The following is a 27211-nucleotide window of genomic DNA, read 5'->3' as shown; positions in this document are numbered from 1 at the left end:
ATTAAATTTCAGCAAACACATATGTATTTATATGACAAAACAGTGTCTTATATGTATTTATGAAATACATCTTAAAACTAGTTTATACAAATTATCTTATATGTATTTATGAAATACATCTTATAGTTATTTTATAAGATGTATAATAACAAATACAACTATGTATGTAAAAAAATACATTTCAACAAATAAGAAATACATATCACATTAAAAATCTAATGACTATCAAATACAACTTACATCGAATAAAAATGTTAGAGGTAAACCTAAAAACACATATCTAACCTGTATGTATTTTCAGAATACATATTAGAATTATATTTCAACAAAGACATATGTATTTTATGAATACAAGATTATTACAAATTTAATTAAAAAGAAAATAATATAACAACACATATACAAATTATATAACATATGTATTTTCAGAATACATATTACACTTCTACAGTTGCTATTTCAGTCATTTTTCCAAAAGAATATATATATACAGAAACCTAATAAATACAAATATCTTACACAAAATTTAGATATGAAATACATATTTAAAATATATTGTATATAGCATATACAATTCATATCAATAACAAGATTTTCGAATAGTACCATACCTCCTCCACTTTCTCTTGTTCAGATTCAGAATCTGATGCAAAGGGACTTGCAATTTTACTACATTTTCCTTTTTCATCCGACTTTTTCCTTTTCACTGATTTTTGAAATTTTGTGGAAGATGAAGTTTTTGTCATTTCTTTCCTTTTCATTATTTCCACAATCTTTTCGGAATCTTTACGGTGCTTATATCTCAACTCTTCAATGGAAACACCTTCATTAGAGAAAACATTAGTAGAACACAAATTAAAAACTTCGTCTTCTGTTAAACCAAGACTAAACGATGGTACTTCATCTGTTAGTAAATTCTTCGGTTGATTTTCTCTAACTGAACAACAATGATTTGAATGTTGAGCCATTATAAATTTTAACAGAAAAAAAAATTGATCCGAAACAAAGAATTTTCGCAGAACTAATATTGAAAAAAATGGCGACACTAAACTAATTAACAAAAATTAAATGGAAAAAAGTAACATGCATTAACTGAAAGAAATACTTACCTTAAAAAGTGGGTATGATCTTTATCAAGATCTTGGGAGAGATATGCAGAAATTGAAGAAAAAAATAAAAGAAACGGAAGTTGGAGGGAAGTAAATTGGTAAAATAGAGTAAAAGCAGGAAAAAAGGGGGGGGGGGAGGGAGGAAGAACGAGCAAGTGTTCGTCCAGTGGAAAAAAAACACGAGGTTGATCGGAAAATTCTTTTGAGGTTTAAGGTAAATCCTTTTCTACATCTTTATTATGATTTCTAGTCTAGGTAATTTATTTTGTATAGTAAAACTTAATTACCAAAGATGAGATTAAGTATAGTAAGGTGTGATTTTGGGCATAAAGTTTTGAGAAATTGAAGGTTATCATGAAACCTTGAAGGTTGGGTAGTCTAATTTTACCATGAATTAGCCTAAAATAAGAGATTTAACATGAGAATGAATATGATGTGATTATAGGTTTGATCCAAGAAAGTGATACAAATCGTTCGGGGTGACACGTTTAGTATTTCGACACGTGTACCGTGAGTAGTAATCTTACCATAATCTGTGTTTGTTAACTAGCATATTTTATACTTGATTTTGATGAAATAATGAGTTACAAAATGCTTTGAAATTGCATGTGGGTCAAGTCCTTTACTTGATATGATATTGAAATGGTTATTTGAGATATGATATTATTACGATGAATATTCTTTACTTACATGAGATTAAGTATTTTTGATATATGTTTTATTCAAGTTTACATGTATTATTATTGATATGAATTTTAAAGTTATGTTCTATTCTGAAAGATGTTTTCATATGAATATCCTATTGTTTTCAAAGAATTTATGAATGGGAGTAGACCTTGATTGAATCCCGTAGCTAACGGCGGGATCGTTAGACCTGGTGCACCTTGTATTTGCTGATGAATGTTATAGCCCTCGCTAATGGAAAGGTAGAACTAGCATACTGTTACTGATATGATATATGGGACTCCTTTATGAGTGATCCATTGTTATGGGTTATTCTTAATAAAGAAGAATGTCACACTGAGTACATGATTCATTCTTGGAAACCTCCCAAATATGTAATATTTGATATGATATGATGCTTTGTGAGTTTATTACTGAACTATTAGTTCACTTCGCTTACATGAGACAATGATACATGTTACTATGTTCTGAAAGAGCATTTATTTCATGATGTTTTCTGACTTGTCCCCATTAAAATGGTTATGGTTAAGTGTTATTACTCTCTGAGCTAGCGTCTCACTCCTAGCTATTATTTTTCAGAGAACGCAGGTGACGGTGAGGATCTTGTTGGCTAGAGGATTCAAGTAACATATGCCTGGTAAGCCCCGCATTTGTTCGCGTGGGCTATAGTTTATTTATTCGTTATGTTTTTTTCTTGAAAACTCTTAGTTTTCTCCATAGTCACGTCTTTAGATCTTGAGTATTCTTTCATTATTTTGGATTGTGGAGTATTTGACTTCCTCTTATTTATTGGAGAAGAATTTTGTTTTGTTAGTGTAATACCTCATATAATTATAAGCTAGAAAATGAACCATTGTTCCTACGCATGAAATCTCCTATCCTGTGATTCATATTTGATTACATGAATTAGGATGAGTATCCTAGTGATAATAGAGCTTATGATGTGTTAAGCATGTTCATAAGGGTCACTTAGAGTAAGCCAAGATAAGAACTTTTAAATCCACCAAGTTTTCGTGTGTGATTTCACATAGGTCATCTTTGAATGAGCATAACTTGGTTTATAGGTGATATTTTGGAAGATTTATACCCTCCAAATTGTAGAAAATTGAATAAGCTTTCCGTCGATACCAAATTCGCCTAAAACGGACATCCGGTGAAGAAGTTATGGCGATTTAAAATTTCAGCAGTGTCATTTCAGTCAGTGGCGCGTCGTGCCATAAGACAAATTGACGTTTGTCAATTTTTAGTGTCTCTCCATGATTCCACCACATCACAATGAGTTTTCTGGTCACAAACAAGTGGCAACACGATATCTTCGCATCACGCCAGGGGCCCAAATTGGGAATTTTTTACAGAAATTAAAAGATGCATCTAGATGGGTATTTAGGTCATCTTTCCACCCCTAGATAAGCTCCCAAACATGGAATTAAGTCATTATTTCACCAAAACATACTCAAGAACACATTAGGGTTTTCAATTGGGGATTCAAGTTCAAGCAAATTTCTCCGTCAATCATCAAGAATCTTCCGTCAAAGGTATGCGTAGTGTTCATCCATGGATCCCTTTCATACATGGAGCTCAAGAATCATGTTTTAAATTTTAAATTGTGATTTTCTTATTGTGTTATGACTATATTCATGTTGATGATTATTCTTTGATTTCAAGGTTGTATCTTGATGTGTTTTTATGAAGCATATGAGTATGATAATTGTAACCCATGAAGTTTTGGATGGGTTAAGGTTGTTATGTTGATAAATATGCCTATGCCTAAAATTGTGCATGTAAGGTGTTTGATGAAATGCCTAAGAAACTAGAAGTCATTCAATATGACTAATTTGTGACTAAGTGAAGGATTCATGATATGCCCCTATGTTCCAATGATTTTCATGTTGTTATTGTGTCTTGTAAATGTTGTTTGATTGTTCATGAACTATTCTTATGAGATTATGCTATGTTTACTTGCAAAATCCTACTTATGTACATGATGTATGATAACCATGTACTTCATGAAATTCCCCAAGTTATGATATTATGGATTGTTGATGTTGGTCATGTATTTAAGAAATTCATGTTTGTCAGTTTCCTTCCATCGAGTCCTGGGGGTACTTGTACCCGAAAAATATAGTTGTGTACCTAGAGCCAGTGTCATGTTTTCACAATAACCTCAGTCAACCCATGTTCCATAGAACTCAGTTAGTCATGTGACTCAGGAAAGTTCAGTAACTCAGAAACCTCAGTAGTCCCAATAGTTCAGTAATCTCAATGATTTTAGTACTCAGTGATATCGGAACTTCAATAATTCTAGTACTCTCAGTAACTTCAGTACTCTCAGTCATTCCTTAGATCTCAGTAGTATTTCGTCAGTCATCGGAACTCAGTAAACTCAGTTTAGCTCTGCTAAACAATACCACTAGTATCAGTTTAGTTAACTCAGTTCAGTTCAGTTCAGCTAATCAGTTCAGTTTAGTCAATCAGTTCAGCTCAGTTAATCAGTTCAGTGTCTTTCAGATGGGAGTAGGATTCAGCACCGAGTAATCCTAGGGATAGGGACTCACCCGCTAGACAGGACTGAGATCCTTAGAAGCAATCCCTAAGTTCTAAAACTACGTAGCCACCATAGGTACGAGATGTCACCCATTAGATAGGACTGACATACTCAGGGATCACCCGTTAGTATATTTATATGTATAGCACTAGTCCAGGGGTTACCTGCTAAATTAGGACTGACTCCACAGCAGTTGTCTTACTGGTGGTTAGTACTGACACCCTTCCAGTCAGGGCAGAGATTGGACCCCAGTCAGCTTAGCATGGGGCATGTCGGTTAGATGAATACATCCCACAATTTCAGTTACAGATTTAGGACTGTTAGACACAGTCAACTCAGCTCAGTAGTATAGATTCAATACTGTTAGATACAGTCAATACTTATAATTATAAATAGACTTCAAGATCACCCATTAGACAGGACTGATCTCAACTATAGTTAAATAATATCAGAATCATCAGATTTAAAGATCACTCACTAGATGGACTGATCTCAGGCTAAGTCAAGTCATCTTTTATTACCAATATACTCAAAGATCACCCACTAGTTAGTACTGATCTCGGATTCAGTTACTCTATATAGAATGGGACTCAGATTGTTCTATTAGAACTTAGACCGTCAGATACAGTCGCTTAGTATCAGTTACATTGGTTACACCGGTCATCACAGTTATATCAATTATATCAATCATCATAGCTACGTTAACAGTATTCAATTTCAGGATTGTTAAACACAGTCAATCAGACCAGTTCTTCATAATTCGAACTGTCAAAAATAGTCATTCATCTATTCAATACCTTAGTATCAGTAAAGTCATGTCGTCCGTATTCAGACTCAGTAGTCAGTATTACCACGAGTTCAGTTATAGTTTCTTATGCATGTATGTATTCTCACATTCATATTAGTCAGCATTGTTCATGCATATAACCCTTTGCATTTAACCTGCCTCACTCGTATACTCAGTACATTCAGACGTACTGATGCATTTGTGCTATGGTGCTTTCTCTTATGTTATACCATAGGTTCAGAGGCACGAGCTCTAAATCAGCAATAGATTCCGATATTAGCAGTCAGAGTTAGAAGTAAGTCCTCATCTTTTGAGGATACGATGATTTCATTACATTTCAGTTTTTAGATTATTTCAGTAGTTGGATTTAGTTGGGGACATGTCCCATCAACTCCATGTTAAGATAGTTTAGAGGCATTCCAGACTATAGCATGTTAGACAGTGATTTCAGATTTGTTTTGGTATTGTTATACCATTTTCAGACATTATTTTATTAGATGTTTATTCAGTTTTGAACCTTATGGCCTTACATCTTCTATTCTGCATTTTTACAGTATATGTATACATTTATACAATATATTATTCAATTTTCAGGTACAGTTATCAGTCATGGGTTAACTTGTGGTCCTTTGGGGTCATGAGCACCGTGTAGCATTCCGGTTCAGAAAATTGGGGTGTTACGATTAGTTGGCGGTATTGGTGAATTGTTGATGATCTATGGTGATTTGTGTTGGTTTTGTTTTGATGTTGAATTGAGACAGAGAATTTTCTTGTTAGACCCAAAAACAGGGGAAACTCTGCCCGATTTTCCGTAGAATTCTGATGAGGCTTGCTTTGGAGTCCTAAACTCCTTAGTGCCGGTCATGATCCTATTTTGGATTGTGACAACATCACACTTGAACTTCATGAGAATGTAGTGCTGGTGGAACAAGTACCAGAATAGCCATAGGAGTTCTTGTGGGAAGTCTTTGGCTAGTACGATGAACACATGACAGAAAGGATATTCCAGGTGCACTCCGAAAGGCTTCAGGATGAATCCGCCATACTTTTTGAACACTTGAAGCTCATAGAAGGTTCTTCTTTCTTGAAGGGTGGATGGATCGAAGGGATCCACATATTGGTTGAATAGATCTGGAGGGTAGTCTACTAACCCAGAAGATAGTAATCCTGTCGTGTTGAGCATGAGGATTTGACTAGCTAGTTCCTGGTTGCCTTCTCTGGTGTTGGATATCAGGTAGAGGTCATCTACATAGATGTCTCCTGATTCTTCATAAACATCCACAGAGAAGAGGGTGTCCCCCATCGGTTTTTCTTCTAGTGAGAAGACTGATTCAAGGTTGTCCTCTTTGCTGAGATAGATGCCTGTGTGATTAGAAATTTGTTCAAAGAGGTGGATAGAGTCCTTCGACTTCTTGGCCTGAGGACAGTTTGTGGCAAAGTGACCAGGCATTCTGTACATGAAGCAACTATCATTCTTCATCTTGTAATCTGCTTGGCTTCTTCATCTGAAATACCCGGTTTGCTATATTGCCCTGCTCCTATCGTCAGGAGGCCTTGGCAGTTTGAACCTCCTAAACAGCAGCTGCCTTTTAGATCTTGTCCTGCGGCACGGGCCTGAGCATCTAGACTTAGTGATGAGGTCATCCTTATTGCAAGCTCGATCAAGTGCTGGACTGTTCTGGACAATCTGCTTCCGTACAGACTTCTGTTTATATATGTTATCCAAAGCTTGGAAGATGGCCTGCCGGATATAGCCTATCTGTGGGACGGTTATGGATTTGAACTTCTCCTCCACAATCGTAATTGTATGGCCTACTAGTATTTTTGGATATGATGATACAAAGGCTTGATTCAAATGCCATTCTACGCAATCGCAAACAAAGATGTCATTTTTTCGTAGAGTTCTTCGCTTTTTATCCTTGGTATGAAAACACGAACATACGGCAAGTTCCATATATAATGAAAACTTCAGACGTCTTGGAAAATTGTTGTTGCTGCTACTCAAGGAGGTGGTTGGATTGAGCCCCCGCCGTTGCATTCGCCTCCAATTGGTGAGAGTTGTTCTCAATGACGTTTTGAATGAGATGATTTTAATGGGTGATGTTTTTTTATATGAACACACATAAAGATGGAAGAAGACTAATGTAATTATGATCTATAGAGAGAGAGTAAAGGCTAATGAGTAATGAAAGTAAAAGTATTATTGATGCTTGAGGCACAACTGTGATAGGCAAATGAGAAGAATGGAGGCCTATATAGTACTTTATTCTAATTTATAGAAAATCTTACTAATAATAACTGAACCTAAATCCATCATTTTGATTGAAGATGTGTTACCCCATGCTTCATCGAGAGACTCCCATGCAACGTGTGGATTCATTTAAACTAAAATGGCCCCATTCTCATAATAAAAATAAGGCAAAACTTCACGTGTCTTTACTTAAGAGTTAAACAGAATAAAAAAAAGACTTTTTTCATTGTCGAAGAATGATTTTTTTAAAATAAGCATAGGTTTTTTTATTACTTATACCTCTCTTAACTAGCTTTTTAATGTAAGTTTTAGTAATTACATTTTATAGATTTTAGTTAGTAATTAAATATATTTTATTACTATTTCATTTATGTTTAGAGATAAAAAGGAAAGGGGTGTGATTCACTTTCTTTATTCTATCCAACAAACTTTTTTCAAATTTATTTTCTTTCTTTTTCACATGCACCATTATAGTTTACCTTTTTATTTTCGAAATATAAAAATAGAATTCAAACCAAAATTCCTCTGATTTATTCATATGACGTCAGAATTTAAAATAATACAAACAAATTACCATCACGATGTTACTTGTCATCACGAGGTTTACACATCTTTTGTAGCCCACTCTAATGATAAAACTTACATATTACTATTCATTTTCATTTACTTTGTTTCTTTTTTTTAAAATAAAAACTAGGTATATTATTTGTTAATTCATTTTAATGAGATAAAAAACTTCTATTGTTGTTTTGTCTTATGCTATCTTGGCATTAAATATATCTTCTTTCCTCCTTATCACCTTCTTTTCTTCCTTCCTCGCATATTAGTATTGAAACAAAATATTTGAATGAACTTTACTAGCTAGTTTTAAGGAGATATTAATGTATTACATCAGTATTTGCAAGAGAATATACTTTTTAATATTTATATAATGATTTTTTCAAGATGTTCTACTAGATTGAAAATGTTTTTCTTTTCCTCCATTTTCAAGAATTAAGTGCACCCTTCTTTTGCCTTTAGCTTACACTTTTTTACGTAAAATACTCATTAAGAAAATAATTATTGATATGCTATTTTACCATACTATCCTTATTAATTGATGTTTAGAATAATATGACTTGAAAATGATTTGAAGAATAAATAATTAATGCTAAGGATAAAATAGAAAAAAATTCTTTTATCTTTTTTTTGATATGTCAAAAGTGACAAGTAAAAATAAAAATACAATTAAGAGCATAATAACATGTAAAACCAAGCAGAGGGAATATGTAACATAGTTATAACAATGAGGGATCTCATTAATGTTATGGGTTTAGGAAATGATACTCCCTCCATTTCTAAATACTTGTGTCAAAAATAGATACTATATATAATACTTATCATTTTAAAAAAGCAAGATACAATTAATTATTAATTTACACCTTTACTTTCAATTATAAATATATAGAGATTAATATAGTGCAAAAAAAAAATCGATTAAAACACTATAGCAAAAAGCAATAGTCAAAACATTAAAGGGAAGAAAGAGAACCGATTAAAGTAACGTAACACAATTGTTATGCAACAAGTAACATAATTTTATTACAACACAGAAACCCAAATACTCCATTATTGTGATAAAATACACACTTACATAAAGATAAAACGACTAAATAATTGTAACTCATTATAATTAAGCCAATATCCATGGCCACGAGCAATAATAAAGTGCATTCACATTTGACAAGAAACCTGTAGGCTGTAGCATTAACTTTTCCACATCAACAATGAACAAGATCTTTAACTGCACCAAGATCAAATAGAAAAATAATTACAAATAGTTAATAACTTCCTCAGACAGAACTACAAATATTTAGAAACTAGTATAGCAATCATGTCATTTAAGAACCGTGATGCCAAATAGACTAATCCTAAAGAGAAGAGGGATCAAATAGGGAAAAAAATATAGGATGATTTCATGAATTTAATCTATTCAACTATGAGAATCAAACTAATTAATATTTAATTATCTCTAAGAAGACATGGAAGTAATCCTAATTCATTTTTCAAGTGAAAACAAGATAAATTAAGTTGAGTGAGAGTTTTATGTAGTAAGTCTGGTTAAGTTTTCACTTAAAACAAAGTACAAAAATTATAGTTTTAACAACAAATCAAGTCTCAACACTTCAGAAAAAAAAGTTATCACCTTTAACAAAAAATGGAATAAAGCAATTAACCTTGACAAAAGTTATTTATTTTTATGCCTAACTCAAGAAAAATGACAAAGTTACCTTTGGTCATCAAAGGTACCTTGTCCGGTGTTTCCTCCATTGGCATAGGAACTCTCGCCAACAATTCGCCAAACAAGCCTCCACCGTTCCAGCGGTGGTGGTGGTGGTGGTGGATCGACGGCGATGATGGAGCTTGCCATGGTTGCGATGGTGGTGGCTGAAATCGCCATGTTTGCATTGACGGTGGTGGAGGCTGCCATGTCTGTGACATTGGTGGCGGAGGTTGGACGTATGATGAGAGGTGAATCATGTGGTCAGTTGTCCTTCCCATTCGCCGCTGCATTCGCTTTCGCTTCATTCCCGCCGATTGCTGACAGTTTTCCATGGTGATTTTGTAGGAGGGAGTGATATTTCTAATTAACACACAAAGAGAGAGAAATGGACAAAGAGAAGAAGAGAAATGGATGAAGAGCTCTCTTACTTAATACTCATTATTTCAATCTAACTTGTTTTTATTAGCAGAGAATGAGGCAGTGGGCCCGAAAGCGGCGGACTTGATTTCATTATTTGATCGAAGAGGATCGTATGAAATGAGATGACTCTACGTTTTATGTTGGTCCTCTTCGATCAAAACAATGAACTTAAGTCCGTTAATGATGTGGAATCAACTCTCCTTTTTATTCGGTAATAAAAATAAAGTTGATGATGAATGTTTTTTAAATTTTCTCCAAGTTCTTGCTTGGATTAATGACACATGACATAAAGTTATATTTAATGACTAAATTTAATTGACCAAAATAATTTCATGATATATTTATAATTCAAAAATTATTGTAATCCAATAATCTTATCAATATATTATCTTGTTCATAAATATAGGAAAGAACAATCCCTCTTTCCACTTTTTTTTTCATAAGCAATACTTATCTTTTAATTTCTTTTTAAATTAATTTTCTTATTGTATTTTTGGAACTTTTTCTATAACATTAGCTATTGCACAGATGATAGTTCAATATTTTTATAATTAGATGCCTTTTCTAAAAAGGAAAAATACAAGGTTGAAAGTTTTTCTTATTATTATTAATTGAATTGTCGATTAGAAAATGGTTTAAGTTATTTTCTTAATGGGTGAAAAACTAGATTTTTCTTTTTTTAAAAGGGCACCTAATTATAAAAATATTGAACTATCATCATCTGTGTAATAGCTAATGTTATAAAGAAAGTTCTAAAAAAAAAAAAAGCAATAAAAAGATTAATTTAAAAAGAAATTATTCTAGTGCATATCATTATCTTGCATATGAAAAAACGTGGAAAGAGAGATTGTTCTTTCATATGTTTATGAACAAGATAATATATTGATAAGACTATTGGATTACAATAATTTTTTAAATACAAATCATAAATTTGTTTAAGCAATTAAATCTTTAACTTATGTTGTATGTTATTAATCCAAACAAAAATTTGGAGAAAATTAAGAGGATATTATCATCAACTTTATTTTTATTACTGAAGGAAAAGGGGAGTGAGTTTCACATTATTAACGGAGTTAAGTCCACTATTTTCATCGAAGAGGACCCACATAAAGTGGTGTCTATTGAAGTGTGTAATCATCTCACCTGATTTTTTTCATATTCTCAACAACGTCATTTCATTTCATACGGTCTTCTGCGATAAAATAATGGACTCAAATTCACTGATTTTGGACCCCACTGCCTCATTCTCTAATTCCCCCTTCATTTGGTTTTAATTAACATATTTTGACTTGTCACACTCATTAAGAAAAATAATTAATAACATGACTATTTAATCATAATATCCCTTTTAAATGATGTTTACATTGTGTTTTAAAATTAATTTGGAAAAACAGTTAATGCTAAGGATAAAATAAGAAAATAGAAAAGAACTCTTTGTTTGATATATCCAGCCTCGGCCAGTGGCGGATCTACATACAATTCAGGGGATTCATCCGAACCCCCTTCGTCGGAAAATTATACTATTTTTACATGGTCAAAAATATTTTTATGTGTATATAGTAGATGTTGAACCCCCTTCAACTAGTTCGTATATTTACTTCTGAACCCCCTCAGTGAAAATTTTGGCTCCGTCACTAACCTCGGGCATGGAACCTCCGCCACCACCTTGGAGGAGTAGAAGCCTGTTTGGCAGGTTGTGGAGATACTTCATATGCCAGTGGAGGACATGGTAGCTTTAATGACAAAGGGTAAATTTGTCATTTTCCTTAAGCTAGGATTAAGAAAATAAAATCTTGTTCCATTTCCGTTAAAGGTGATGATTTTTTTTTTTAGAAAAAAAGTTGAGACTTGTTAAAACTTTAATTTTTGTACTTTGTTTTAATTGAAAGCTTAATCAGACTTACTTAAAACTCTCACTCAAATGAAATTATCTTTTTTTTTTTCACTTGAAAAATAATTACGATTATTTCCATGTCTTCGTAGAAGTATTAAATATTAGTCGGTTTGATTCTCATAGTTGAATAGATTAAATTCATGACATCCTCCTATATCTTTTTCCTCGTTGATCCTTCTTCTTTTAGGGTTAGTCTATTTGGCGTTCTTAAATGACATGATTGCAGTTAAAGACACTACACTGAATTTTCATTCATATGATTCAACTATTAACTATTGGCAAAATGCTCTATTGGACCCCTGTACTATGTCAATTTTGTAAATTGGACACTTCTACTTACATATTTGTCATCTGGACCCCTGAACTCACGAAAAAACTACATTTTAAACACTTTTTTTGGAGAGTGTAACACACTCTCCTATGTAAGTTGCCACATCAGCTGCCACGTATGTCATGCCATCTGTCACGCGTGCCACGTTATCAGCCATGTCATTTTTAAAAAAATAGAAAAAGTATTACATTAAATTCCAAGTCATTTTTAAAATGTACATAACAAATTAAATATCAAAATTAATTTAATTAAATAAGAAAAATTTATAAATTATAAAAAAATTTGAATAATCATGCTTTTAAAATTTGAAAATTTTTAATAATTATTTTTAAAATAAAAATAATAAAATAATAAAACAAAGTATTACATTAAAATTAATTAAATATTAAAATTAATTTAATTAATTAATTTAAATTTTAAATTTAAATTAGTAAAAAATTAATTAATTAAAATTCTTAACTAATTAATTTATTTAAATTGATTAATTTATCAAATTTAAAATTCTTACATAATTTAAATAAATTTTACATAAATAATTAATTAATTTAAATATTATTTACATATTTAAAATATTGAATTTAAATTAATTATGGGGAAGGGGTTGGGTGGGGGGGTTGGAATTTTTTTTAAAATTTATTATTTTTAAATTTTTAAAAATATTTTTAAATTAAAAAAGATGGAGAAAAAAAAAATGGGGGGTGTGGTGATGGGCTGGGTGGGGTGTGGGGGGGGGTACGGGCTGGGGTGGGGGGGGGAGGGAAAAAATATTTTTTTTAAAAAAATATTTTTAAATTAAAAAAGATGGAGGGAAAAAAGGATCTTTTTTTATTTTTTTAAAAAATTTTATAAATATTTTTAATTTTTTTCAAAGTTTAAAAATAATTTTATATTTTTTTAAATTTTTCAAAATATTTTTAAAAATTTTTTAATTTAAAAATATGGAGGAAATAAAAGGATCCTTTTTAATTTTTTTTAAAAATTTATAAATATTTTTAAAAATTTTTAAAATATTTTTAAATTATTTTTAAAATTTTTGAAAATATTTTAAAATTATTTTAAAATTTTTAAAAATTGTTTTAAATTTAAAAAGATGGGGATAAAAAGAGACCTTTTTTTAATTTTTTTTAAAATTTTAATATTATTTTTATTTTTTTAATTATTTTAATGTAAAATTGGTCAAATAGTGATCTCCACTCGCACCCCTAGGTGAGTGGTTACACTCTCTTTGTTCTAGTCACAATGACCTTGCCACATAGGCAAGGTCAATGGTCAAAGGGTGTGAAATGCTTCTTTTTGATGTGTTTAAGGGTCTAGATGACAAACATGTAAGTAGAAGTGTCCAACTTACAAAACTGACATAGTACAGGGGTCCATATAGATCATTTTGCCTTAACTATTTGGTCAGAACTATTAACTGTTAACTATTTGTAATTATTTTATTTTTCTATTTGATCTTGATTGGTGCAGTTAAGTATTATGTTCGTTGTTGATGTGGAAGCGTTGTAGCCTACAGATCTTGTCAAATAATGTGAATGCTGTTTATTATTATTGCTCCTGGCCATGGATACTGCCTTAATTGTAATGACTTAGAATTATTTAGTCGTTTTTATGTCTTTATATAAGTGTGTATTTTATCGATCACAATTATGGAATTTTTGGGTTTCTTTATTGTAATAAACTTATGTTACTTTAACCGATTCGAATTTTTGACTCAAATAAGTTGTTTTTTGAAGTAATTCACCAAAATAATATATTTTTAAAAAAATTACAAAATTAGTATATACGTTGTTACCAGTAACATTTTACCCTATTATTTTATTAAAAATATATAAGGGTCAAAAGTAACGAAGTAAAAACTTAATGGACCGTAAAATGTTACTACCAGTAACGTATTAGGAATAATACGTGACTACTATTCTTTTTTTAAACCAAATAAAAATGACACTTCAAATAATTGTAAGTGTAGCCAGTTTCCCAAAGTTTGAAAGAAATTCCCAATTCTCTTCTCTCTCTTGTCTCTCTCTCGTATCTCGTCTATCGTCTATGACTTCTCACTTTTTTTTTTTAGCAATTTCAATCATCTATGGTTGATTCAATTTATAGTGAAATCTCTTCCATCTAAGTAATTAATCGTTCGTGTTTCGGATTGTGAAACCCTAGCCTTAAGTTTTTGGTATGAATATACTCTCTGTTCTCCTTGCCTCAACTTGAATCTCTATTTTAAACTTTTATATTTCTCAAATTTTATTCAACTATGCTCAAAATTATGAACAAGTATTAGTAGACAAAGAGATGGGATATTTTTTAAAGGAGAAAAAATTATTTATAGACTTTGTTGGAGAATAATTTTTTCTTTATGGCTAGTTAATTTGTTTCTTATAGTGAAAATTTCTATTCACTTATTTATAGGTACCTTTTTTATGGCTGACAGTAGTTCATACAAGTTGGATCCCGGGCCACTTGAGCCGTCTATATTAACTGAACAACTCACTCATAGGTCACGAAATATATGGGATGGAAGTGTTGATATGGTTCTTAATACGAGAAAGGGTGATGAAAGTTCTTGGAAGCTCGTAGAAAAATATCCTATCCATCCACGAGTTTTAGAAGTGATTAAATTATTTGGATTGTGTGGTGTTTTTAGATATAATAGGTCTGCTATCGACCGTAGTTTGATCACTTCATTAATTAAGCGTTGGCGTCCGAAAACACATACTTCCACTTTAGAACAGGTGAAGCAACTATCACCTTACAAGATGTCGAGGTGTTGTATGGATTAATTGTGAATGGTGCTCCGGTACTTGGTACTGAGACGACAAGAACTATAGGAGATTGGAAAAACATTTGTCAAAGATTATTAGGTTTTGTTCCATCTCTCCAGGACTTTAGAAATAGTTTCCTCAAGGTCTCTGTGCTTAAAGCGCACATGCCAGGTGAGCCACAATTGTCAGACATGGCAACCCAAGAAATAGTCAATCAGAAGGCTAGGTGTTACATGTTCTAGATGACTGCAGGTATGATAATGGTAGATACATCTAGTTCTTATTTGAAGCTTATCTACCTGTCTATGCTCGAGGACGTCAATACAAGTGGGTCTTATAGTTGGGGTAGTGCAACTTTAGCGTACTTGTATCGTTTTCTTTGTAAAGCCTCACAGAGTACCCAAAATGAGATAGCCGGATTTCTACCACTACTTCAGGTATATCTAATAATTCAAATAATTTCACAAATTATTTATTGATATTTTTTTAGTTTTATATATGTATATATATATATATATATATATATATATATATCAGGTTTGGGCATGGGAGAGGATCACTGTCCTTAGGCCACAGATAGTAGGAAAAAGAGGTACAAGAAATATTTTTCCTACTGGTTTGCCTAGGGGCCCACATGCTACTAGATGGTTTGCACACTTTAGTTGGACTAACACTTCTAAGCATGTGCTGAAACTTTATCGGGATGCACTTGACTCTATGACAAAAGATCACGTAGATTGTGTATAATTTTTTTCTTTGATTTTATGTAGATTGTAAATATATAGACTCATTTGCTTTTTCCTTTTTCATGTAGTTTATCTGGGAACCATATACTGATGACTTAATTGAGAGTCTTCCTGACTATTGTCGCGTTGGACGTGACATGTGGCGTGTTAGAGTTCCAATCTTCTGTTGGGATGTGGTAAAGGTTCACTTGCCTGATAGAGTAATGAGGCAATTTGGATTGCAACAGGTGATTCCAACTCCATTTGTATTTGATTCCACCCACTTTCATCATGATCGTCGGGGAAGGCCAAATACAAACTGGGAGTTAGAACATGCACAATGGTTATCTTTTTGGAACGAGCGAGAACAATATATCTGTAATGCACCGGTCAATCATGGGCCACTTCGGTATGACGACCCCTACCTTATTTGGTTCAGACGTATTACTCATCTTCTCATTGGTAATCCTAATCCCCTTCCTCAATGCTAACAAGGTTATATGCCTAATTCAACTGCATATGAAACAATGGTAAGTAGAACTTTGCTTGTCTGATTTTTCTTTATCTAATATATGTTAATAATAATTAGAACCTCCAGAGTAGGAACTTAGCTTTCTTTAATCTTTTTGATGCTTGTACGGTTAAATGATTTTTACTTTAATTCACAGGCGCGTCATATTCATTCGATGGTTGATAAAGCTAAATCACTTGGAGATACGCCATCGTATGAGGACTTATACATGTTTAGAAAGATGGTGCGGGATCAAAGTCTTGATTGTTTGAGATATGTCCATGAGGCCGACAGGATTCATGTATCAGCTGATTATAGAAGAGATGAGGCACAACCTGATCAGTTATGTCCCCCTATTCGTAGACGAGGAAAAGGCGGTGTTTCTGGAAGAAGAGAACCTGCTATTTCGAGAGACCAAGTGCCTGTTGAAATGAATGAAATGGATGAAGCAACGCAAAATGCTTAAATAAGTTCAGAAGATGATCAAGCAACAACTAAGCATGATTTTGGTTCCACTTCAATGGGTTGCACTCAGGAATTCTCTCAGGCATCAGGTATGACATATCAACATACAGAGATTGTTCCATACATGACTCCACAGACTCCACAAACATCAAGGTATCCAAGTCTTTCATCACTTGATAATATATTTGGTAGTTATCGGCCTCAACATTTTGAGAATGCCCCAAACTTTACCTCATCGCCTGTGCCAATGTCTATTGATATCCCTGATGCCACTAATAATTTGGAGAACTTGAACACTGAGATGGAAGATAATGAGTTGGATGATGCCAACAATGAAGTGAATGGTAATGATTCGAAGCATGCAAGTAAAGGTTGTGATATGACTATTCAGGATAAACTATCAAAGAAGGAGAAACGTACAATTATTCCTAAGCTTTGTGGGACTGGTATTTTTTCATGTTTATGTTTTTTTTTTTTAGCTAAACTGCTCTTTTTTAGTTGGAAGAGTTGAAAATCTACCTTTGCTTGACAGGAAGTCACTATGCTTACCAGCACGCCGAAAACAAAAAAGTAAAACAAAAAGAAAGAAAAACCAAAAAAGTCAAAAAGTAAATGGACAATCTGTAACTATCAGTAAGAAAAGGTAATTTTTTTCAATTTTGGGGCATGTTTACTTTTTGCGTCTTTACCTGTATCAGTACTGATCAGTGTTGGTTGTCGATTGTCAATGCGTACACACTATCCTCCTCAAACTCCATTGTGTGGGATTGCACTGGATATGTTATTGTAATCTTTACTTGAAGGGAAACTTGGCTGATGATGTTAGTGTACGATTAAACATTAAACATTATTTTCTCAGAATTGCTAGTGAAAAGCATGATCTTAAGTAATAGTAGTATATATAATAGAGTATATATGCATTTGACTCTCATATATGTCCAAGTGACTAATGTGTCCATGCAATTGTCATATAGTTATTTCAGGAAAAACATACACTGGAAGTGCTAAATGGGAAAAATTTAAATGAAGGATTGTGGAACTTCCACCAAGGACATGAAAAATTAACTATGAACAGTGAGCAACCCAACTTGATTTTTCAGTTTCTTGTTGAAAATTATTGTAATTGGTAGTTGTTGCTTAATCAAGAATACAAAGTGGCCGAATAGACAAGTCCGAAGGATACGTATGGATGCAGTTTATATCATTTTGCTTTGTAAATTTATGTATGATATACTCCATTCAGTTATGATGAGGCTAAACGTGTCCTTGTCTTGATCATTTTCCAAACTGGAATGGTTCAATCTAATAATTCATGGTTCTCTATTTATTGTACAGCTACTTACTTTATTTTGCTGTCCATTTCGCTCTTTGTTGCTCCACAATATTATCAAATTCTCCACAGTACATAAGTAAAGTAATATCACTCATATGTTCATCTTTGTTTCTTTCCTGGGAAATATAAAGTTTTATTAGTTTAGCATTAAGAAATTACTTTAAAGGTATACTTTCACAATAGTGTTATGCTTGCTCTGTATGTGAAGCATTATTATATTAGTTAACTCTCTTTATTTGTTTGTCAGTACTTGCAAGTTGCAATGATTTACTGAATTTTCATCTTGTTTCATCTCTAACATTTGCACTGTATCTCAGGCACGAGGCAAAGTTCATACAAAAGATCATCGAGGAGGACATTAACTCATGGTTACAATTGGATTAGAGTCTCGAGTGAAGGACATTAACTCATGGTTACAGGATTAATCCAGTGAAGTTAGGCATTGGGGTGATCTGTGGACTTGTTGGCGTAGGAAAAACCACTGTAGCTAAAGTAGCTTACAACTCGAACTATGACAGATTTCTCTAAGCAGATGATATAAGTTATTCATTTCACATAAGTATGTTTCTCGATGGATGAGCTTCAAACCTGTATTTATTTTTTAATTCCGAAGAATCTGCTTTCCCAAGTATCGAATCATAGAAAGACTATACAACTTAAGAAGTTGCAGAGAGGGAGGGCTATTAGAGTTGGTTCCGTTATGGAATTTTTGGAACCTGTCCTTTTACTGTACTCTTGTTAACTATAGAGAGTCCTTTTTTCTTATGGAATTTCATTGAAGATTATACAACTTATGGAATTTCAAAGATTGAGTTGTTGACGTGCCGTACGATATTCTAGCCGTTTTTCTTGGGTAAGTTTGGTTGCTAAAGAAGCAAAAGGAAAGTGTTAGAAAGTTATTTGATTTGTCTTTAGGTGTGCTTGTAAGCAGGAAAAACCTAAAGTACAATTGCTACTAGAAATTGTGTTGACCAACTATGAATCATGATACTACTACTAAAAACCAGAAGCATAGCTACAAATGCTAGCTGGAATGAAGTTCTTTTATAAGATGAAACATCATACTCATAGATGACATTTGAAAGATAGAAAAGAGTTACGAACTATATCAAAAATCATTTCACATAAAACACCAACAGCTCTTATGTCTTAAGTACTAATGCTACAAATGCTAGTTGGAATGTTGGTACAAGATTTCTACTCAATTAATTCATGAAACAATTATTAGACTTAGAAATAATCCACAAAACAGAATTCATTAGACTTAAACGGTTAGGAATTGTAAGAGTACCCACTTAAGTTTGATTACGAGTTGAAGATCAGCGCTTATCATGTCCAGTCTGTCTACACAACCCGCAAGCTCGCCCATATACGGTAGGACCACGATCCATCTCATTAGGTACTCTAGTTGTCCTTTGTCGATTAGGACTTCATTACTTCTCATTAAAAAACTTGGAGATGGCAATATGCCTCGTTCCAAACCGGTGAGAATGACCCAGAATATGTAGCAACACAATTCTCTGTTGTGAAATGCTCGCTAACAAAATTTCTAGCTAGCCCTCCCATTCTTTCAGTAACCTTCATGACATGTGAACACGAAAAGTGCAAATTATCCCATTTTCCACAATCACATTTTTATCATTTAGTGAAACACGATGAGGATTACCACCAGTACCATCAACTTGAATAGATCTAACCTCATATACCCCAGTGGATATATTCCAGTCAAAAATAAAGTGTCTTTTTGAACTTTCATAGTTCTTCTCCCACTTTACTTTGAACCTGCTTGTCCATAATTCCTTTTTCTCTACAAGTTGGTGCGTTGTTTGAGATCTACGGGTATACCATTCAACTGTTTGCTCCAATGAAAGTCTCACCATGGCAGTGACAGGTAATCCTTGAGCTCTTTTTAGAAGACCGTTGAAAGACTCTAAAAGATTTGTTGTCAACACTCCCCATCTTTTTTCATTATCATGGCTAATCATCCATTTGTCCAATGGAAATTGCATGAGATATTCGTATGCTTCTTCATTTTCTTCCCCAATTTCCCACATCAAAGCTTCGAACTTCCTTACTTGATGAGCCGATGTAGCATTCCACATCAGATCACTAAGATTCCTGTTTGGAAAATAAGATTGAAAGTTACTCTTAAGATGTCTTATGCAAAATCGATGAAATGCCCGAGGCTCCTGGAATTGCTACAACTCCGATAAACTAGCTAAGATTCCTTTTGTCCTGTCAAATATAAGACATACATCTTCTCTATCCTTTATTACATGTGCGCTTAGTTTTCTAAAAAAATATTTCCATGCCTCTTTCGATTCCCTGTCAACAATAGCAAATGCTAGAGGAAGAATGTTATTATTTCCATCAATTCCAATAGCAATTAATAATTTTATCTCATATTTACTATACAAATGGGTTCCATCTACTGAAATAACTGGACGACAAGTTCGGAACCCATCAATGCATAGCTTGAAAGCCCAAAATACAAATTTAAACGTTTTTACCTCTAACGAACTCATTGACTCTTCGTGTTTCCATTTTACAATTGTTCCATGGTTAAAGTGTTGAAAAACTGCAAAAAACTTAGGAAGCTCACTAAATGATTTCTGAAAATCACCATACACTAATTTAAATACTTGTTGACGTCCAAGCCACGCTTTTCTATATGTTACTTGATGACCAAATATCTCATGAACCTTAGAAATGATATCTACTACCAACAATTTGAGATTTTTACGTATTTGCTTTAGAAACAAAGATGCAATTAAATTGGTATCTAGGTTAGCGTGACCTGTAGTAAGCCCTTCAGTCTCACATCTATGATTATCAAAACACTTTTCTATCTTCCAAAGTCTACCTCAACCTTCCGGACTCGAAGAAACCATCGACAACCTAATGATTCGTGAAACCTGCATCTGACAATCCATAGTTTCTTACTTGATGTTACAACTATGAATTCTTTATTTTTGTGCAAACTTCACATTGTCACAGCCCGTTTCAATCTATCTTTGCTGCTAAAACACATTCCTTTTTTAAAATTTTTTTTTTGGCATCTTCAGACCAAACAGAACAACAATTCATCTCAGATTCACGGATAGAGATAAAATATATTCTTCATTCTCTAATGTTGTAAAGTAGGATATATCATGATTTTGCATTTCAGACACACTTTGACCAAATTGATTATGAAGATTTACACCAATACCATTTTGAGGTTAATCTTCACTATCATTGGTATCTTCATCAGATTCACTTTCTAAGGTTTCACTTTCTCTATCATCTTCTGAAGGTTCATCTTCCTCCGAACTTTCATTATAAATTTGAGCATGTGCATCATTACACAAATCAAAGTTATCCCCATCTTCTCTGCAAAAAAAATAATGAATTAGTGAAGTAGTGATGCATAAAATTTCTTATGATTTTAAAAAAAAAAAGTAAAGATCACTCACCTAATCTCATATTGTCTGTGGCTACTTTCAATGTGTCCTTGACTACTTAATCCTTCATCACGTGATTGATACTCATGTTCGTTAGGGCTTGCATCAAGTGATTGATGGATACTAGGGGTTGCAGTATATGCAAAATGAGGATGATTGAGCATGGAAAATCCATAATTTTGAGCCAATAAATTCATATGATAACTATGCTGACCATTCATTTGAAATAGATTATCATGATTTGTTGGTCTAGTCTTTACATACATCTCCAAAAGATTTATATCAATTTTATTCAAAAAAATTTTAGGAATGACAAGAAATTGTAGCAAAGACTGGTCATTCTCTATTTTAAATTCAATAAACCTTGTAATGTTACCTTGAAATGAGCATGGATATTTTCCAGAAATATCCATTTGAATATTTTCACTGTTTGTCCTCATTTTTTCATGCAACATTTCAACTAGTTCAACGTAGCTAGTTGAAATAGACATGCTAACAATCATTATAGCACCTTCGCTGTATCTAAATCCGCTCATTTCAAAAATTATTTCACCATCCCAATACAAAGCAACAATCACATTTTCTTCAAAATTAGCCATTTTTCTGCTATATACAAAAATAAGATATGTATTATAATTATTAAAACATCAAAATAATTTTAATGCATTACAAAATATTGGCTAGCCATACCTATTAAAACTTTGTAAATGTCGTTTCCAGAATGAAGCACATAAACAAAAGCTTTGGTTAGAATTGTAAAAATGTGTTTGAACATTCTATACATACCATCTCTTTTATAATTAGTTGTCCTAAAACATTATTGGCAATAACATTTTATTAATAAATCAATCAACAAGATTCCTACTTTGCAGGTCTGGGATTTGATTCACTAGAAACGTTACTCACAGTAATGTTTCTATCTGAAAATATGACTGATGATTATGATTTTAAGGCGAAATTTCGATCAAAAAAACTGATGAGAGTTGATTTGATAGAATCGTTATTAGGAGTAATGTTTTACAACTAAAACGCTATTAGTAATAACGTATTTAGTGTCAGATTTGTACAAAGATTCTTATGTGGAAGAGCTATAGAGAAACGTTACTAATGGTAAAGTCTTATGTCTAAAACTTTACTGACAGCAACGTTTTATGTCAAAACGTTACTGTGAGTTACGTTTTCTATTCTAACGTCTAACAGCACTTCCGTTTGAGCCATTAACCTTTTAAAACATAAAACGTTATTGGGAACAACGTTTATACTAGTTTTGAAAAAATTTTAAAAAACATATTACATTGGTGAATTGATTCAAAAAATGACTTATTTCGGTCCAAGTCTCAAGTTCTTGCATAACAATTGTGTAATAATGTTACTTTAACCAGTTCTCTTTGTCCCCTTTAGGGTTGTTTGGTTGAGAGTATTAGCAAAAATAATGCATGTATTAGTCTTATTATATATTACTAAGGGGTCGTTTGGTAGAGTGTATAAGAATAATGCAAAATATGGTGTATTAGTAATGCTTACATTAGTTATACTTGCATTAGTTATACTTGTATTTTTCTTATGCAGTATTTGATTCGATGTATTAAAAAAAACATGAATTACATAATTTCTAAAAAAAAAAAAAATTACATAATACCCTCATTATATATGTTGGAAAGGATGCGGAAAATTTTTTGAGGGATAATAGGGTCTTTAAGCATGTTAATGCATGTATTAGATCCATTGCATTACTAATACCATGAATTTTGAGGTATTAGTAATACACAACTTAATACACAATAAAGTGTATAACTAATGCTTGTATTAGTTATACATAGGGTAAAAAAGTATACCAAACAAGGTACTACTAATACACATTAAACTAATGCATGCATTAACATTTTAATACACTCTACTCTTTTTCATTCTATGCATAACTAATGCTCGTATAGTATACACTATTATGTATTGAGGTGTGTATTACTACTACTAACTATTTTCATGTATTAGTATTTAGTAATACAAAAACTTCAACAAAAATATTAACTTGATGAATTACAAAATTACCCCTCAAACCATTGTCTCTCTTTCTCTTTCTGTACACTTTGCCATGAAAAAACAATAATGATTTTCTTCACCTCTTCTTCCTCCTTCCAGTTATTCAAACAACAGTTGCTTTTTCCATCAAAATGTTGTGTTTTATTATTTTTTGTCTATTCATTTTACACATAAGAAAACAAACTTGATTTGCTTCATTCTCTAGATACTGAATGAATTGAAAATATGCAAGATATCGAAATCCTCACTCATGAAAACTCCCTGAAATAGAAATTACATACCTGATCTGTTGGGTTTAATATGTATGAAAAGTGTGAATGGAAAATGAAGGAAAAATAGCGGAGAGAAAGAGAGACACTAAAATGGAAAGTGTGCTCTTTTAAAGAAAAGTTCACTAATTCTCCCACATTGGTAGAAGAAGGGAACTTTGAAGAGTTTATAATAAGAAGCACTTACTCTACATGTATTGTTAGGAGGGAACAAGGTGGTGCCTTCCACCATTGTCGTCGCTCATCTTTAGCTTCGGCAAATGATCGATGAGATCTATTTTTTTGGACAAAATTTATTTGACAGAAATTCAATACGAAAAACGCAACAATTTTTCTGTGTTTTGATTCTCCATTTATATGCATGCATGCAGTGGCAGAACACTGTTTTGAAATGCAGTGCAGAAGCGAATTAATGCTTCGGAACGGATGCAACTCTTCAACGAAATGACACACTGAGTGATGAAATGGTATGCCTGTTCGAAAAAGACGCATTGTTTGAACAAACAGACATGATTTTCCAGAAAGGTTACACCTTTTAAGTGAACCATTGCCACCTTTCAGAAGAGGCACCTGATGGCTATATAAACCTGCTTTCATCCACAAGTTTAGGTGCAAAAAATTTTCTGAATATACAAACTCTTCTTGTCTTCAAAAACCATTCTGTGTGATCAATCAAATCGTTGAGTGAGTTCGAAGAGATTTCAATTGTTTGAGGTACCGCTACAGTTGGTTTGTTTGGCCATTTTATCCTGGAAGGAAGATTCCACAACCTCGGATACAGTGAGGGAAATTATTCCTTAAGGACACTCTGTGAAGTCGGGGGACTTGGCCTTAAAAATTCTGTTTCATCTCATTTCTGAAAATTAACATACTTCTTGGATAGATTATTCGTAATCTTGTGTTGAAGGTGTTAAAGAACTTCGTAAGTGTTCTTGTCTTGGATTTGAACTTGTGTTGAAGTTATTGTTGCATATATATACAGATTCTTGTACCCGAAAACATTGAAAATAACATGATCAAACTATGCTGAAACAAGAAAATACATTTTAAGAACCTGGCATGGAGGCATCATTGAATAATAATATATTGGTTATACTAAGTTTTTATCAATTAATATTCTCAGTCTAATTTTTAGCACTGTTAAATCATTTGGCTTAGTGTAACACTTAATTTTTAGCACTTGAAATAAGTATCTTTCAAGTTTCAAGTGCTACATACTAATTAAGCTGTTAAAACACTTCAACTCAATGTGAACATCAGCAATCCTTCACTTTGGAGTCTTACATTTGTTAGAATGTTCAAAGTGTAACTTCACCTACATTCTTAGAATGTAAACACCTTTAATTCGTAAATTCCTTGATTTCTTTCTTTCTTTCTTTGGCGTGCAGCATATATAAAACACATTGTTTACTTAATCAAGAAACATAGACAAACAGAGAATATAGGGAATTAGATGCCTTTAAACATGATATTAATTATGAGCTTTTTCTTGGACACACATCTCTCTTCTCTTCATCAATCTTTCCATTTTACGTGGTTTTTCAGGTTCCTCTTGCAAGATAGTTACAAGAAGTATGGTCCAAAAGTTAAGATACAAACTCAGCGGCGGACCTTTGGTATATACTATGCACCCACTACTTTTTTGATAAACATTATTACTTATGTAGAAAATATAGCTAGTAATTCACTTAAATATATTGATTGAGCACCCACTCTCTGTAGCAATTTTCAAATTAAAAATAGTTGAGCACCCGTGATGTAGAATTTCTGGATCCACCACTGTACAAACTTGAAAATACAGTATGAAGTTTTTTTTTTTACAGCATAGTTCTTTCTTGATCTGATAAATCTAAAGAAGTACCAAAAATCAAGGCCAAACATTCACTTGGGTGCTGAATTCATTGTCTTCACCCTATACTACTCTATCATTGACAACCAAACAAGGGGTTGGAACTAAAATTACTTGATCACAGACTAGAAGCCTTCAGCAGCAACCGGGCTTGTTTCTCTGATCTTTGGCTTCCGCCTTCTCCTCCTCCTTTTTGAAATGGAACATTCTCCTTCTCTTTGCTTTCACCACATGTCCTTTCGAAAGTTGAAGTATCTGCAACTTTTCCCTGAGCCTCTATTTAAGCATCTGTAATGACTGCAGGATCCAACTCCCAGCAACCAGCCAGTGGGAGCAATTGGAACTCCTTGGCCTGTAAGAATATGAAGGGACCTGATGCGAGAAGCGAAACATCTCTTCTGATGGAATATGGAGAAGATATTTAGGATCCAAATGCCGATGGAATACTGGCGAAGACAGCTACTTTGACTAATGGTGAGCAACTGTGACACCTTCTATATCTCAGGGTAGTCGTCAAGTGCTTCCACCATATCATAGCTGTGTGTAGCATGTCAACCGGAGTTAGCTCATTCCATTTAGGAGACCAATGTCTATTTGGAAGTGGTTAATCTAAAAATTTGATGTTTATTAATTGGAAGGTTTGCATATCATGGCTTGATAATAATGAGCTGGCTTTTCAATCCTGCTTCGAACATGGAAAGGGTGCTAAATCTCATTATGGAATAGCCAATATGAAGCATATATTAAAGTTGGGAACATGTTTTATCTACTTTTTTACTACATAATGGTCGGAAATTTTATCCTTCACATTTAAATGTCCAGAATCTTTAGAGCATGATCATACGATACACTCGAAAATGCAATTAATTTGCAACTGCAAGAAACTACCAATTAATGTTGATTGAATTCACGATTGCTGCATGCTCCGAACACTTTAATTTCATGCGTACTAACATTGTATTTATAAAAACTCCTTCATCATAACATTGCAATTCAATGTCTGAATATCAAATTGAAAACACTATTTGCTGATTTTTTTTCCTTTTCCTCCCTTTTCAAGAATGAAGCATGCACCATAGTTATTATAATTAATAAGGAAACTCATTAATTACCATTAAGGGTTGTGGTGAAGTGGTAAGTACTCTTTCATCCTTAACCCAAAGTCTTGGCTTCGGGTCCCCTAGGTATGGAGCTGCCTTTGTTACCCCATTGTAGGACTCCAATGCGGTGCCGGATACTGGGTGGAAATTAAAAGAAAACAAGGAAAACTCGTTACTGTTTGTTTTTTGAAACTTGTAGTGTGTATTAGCGTGCACCCATGTTTATGATTCAGTGATTTTATCTATGTCATTGTGATTTTAATATGACAAATTAATTAATCCATTTGTGCCACCCAAGCTTTGCAAAAAAATTATGTTAAATTGGTTATATTGAGATTGCATAAATGATGGAATAATTATATTTACGCTAGTCGCCAAGTTCCGCTCTTACTGAGCAACATAATGAAATTACAACATATATATCCACAAA

The 27211-nt window shown here is 32.8% G+C and overlaps 2 protein-coding genes and 2 long non-coding RNA genes across 5 annotated transcripts; 2 read left to right on the top strand and 2 right to left on the bottom strand.

The window, feature by feature from the left end:
• Positions 1–9028: 9028 nt before the first annotated feature.
• On the bottom strand, positions 9029–10055 carry LOC107866017. Of its 2 annotated transcripts, none has more exons than XM_016712200.2 (2): positions 9666–10055; positions 9029–9159 (listed from the first exon to the last, which is right to left on the bottom strand). In XM_016712200.2, exons 1-2 carry the CDS (start codon positions 9969–9971, stop codon positions 9049–9051), a joined length of 417 nt encoding a protein of 138 aa, XP_016567686.1. In that variant the 5' UTR covers positions 9972–10055; the 3' UTR covers positions 9029–9048. The 2 variants fall into 2 exon arrangements, with proteins under 2 accessions (XP_016567686.1, XP_016567687.1); XM_016712201.2 differs by having other exon boundaries at positions 9055–9159; positions 9647–10055.
• Positions 10056–14294: 4239 nt separating this feature from the next.
• On the top strand, positions 14295–15646 carry LOC124897138. The gene is made up of 3 exons (XR_007053780.1): positions 14295–14457; positions 14694–15483; positions 15584–15646. It is a non-coding gene; the product is annotated as an uncharacterized LOC124897138 (long non-coding RNA).
• A 240-nt stretch (positions 15647–15886) lies between these two features.
• LOC107866018 lies at positions 15887–18826 on the top strand. Its single transcript, XR_007053779.1, has 3 exons — positions 15887–17390; positions 17722–17821; positions 18398–18826. It is a non-coding gene; the product is annotated as an uncharacterized LOC107866018 (long non-coding RNA).
• An 834-nt stretch (positions 18827–19660) lies between these two features.
• LOC107864923 lies at positions 19661–20605 on the bottom strand. Its single transcript, XM_016711324.1, has 2 exons — positions 20283–20605; positions 19661–20198 (listed from the first exon to the last, which is right to left on the bottom strand). Exons 1-2 carry the CDS (start codon positions 20603–20605, stop codon positions 19661–19663), a joined length of 861 nt encoding a protein of 286 aa, XP_016566810.1.
• Positions 20606–27211: the final 6606 nt, after the last annotated feature.

This window comes from Capsicum annuum, chromosome 3 (assembly GCF_002878395.1).
Source record: "Capsicum annuum cultivar UCD-10X-F1 chromosome 3, UCD10Xv1.1, whole genome shotgun sequence".
Classification (NCBI taxonomy): domain Eukaryota; kingdom Viridiplantae; phylum Streptophyta; class Magnoliopsida; order Solanales; family Solanaceae; genus Capsicum; species Capsicum annuum.
The sequence above is the reverse complement of the archived record's forward strand: the minus strand, read 5'-3'. Positions and strand labels throughout refer to the sequence as shown.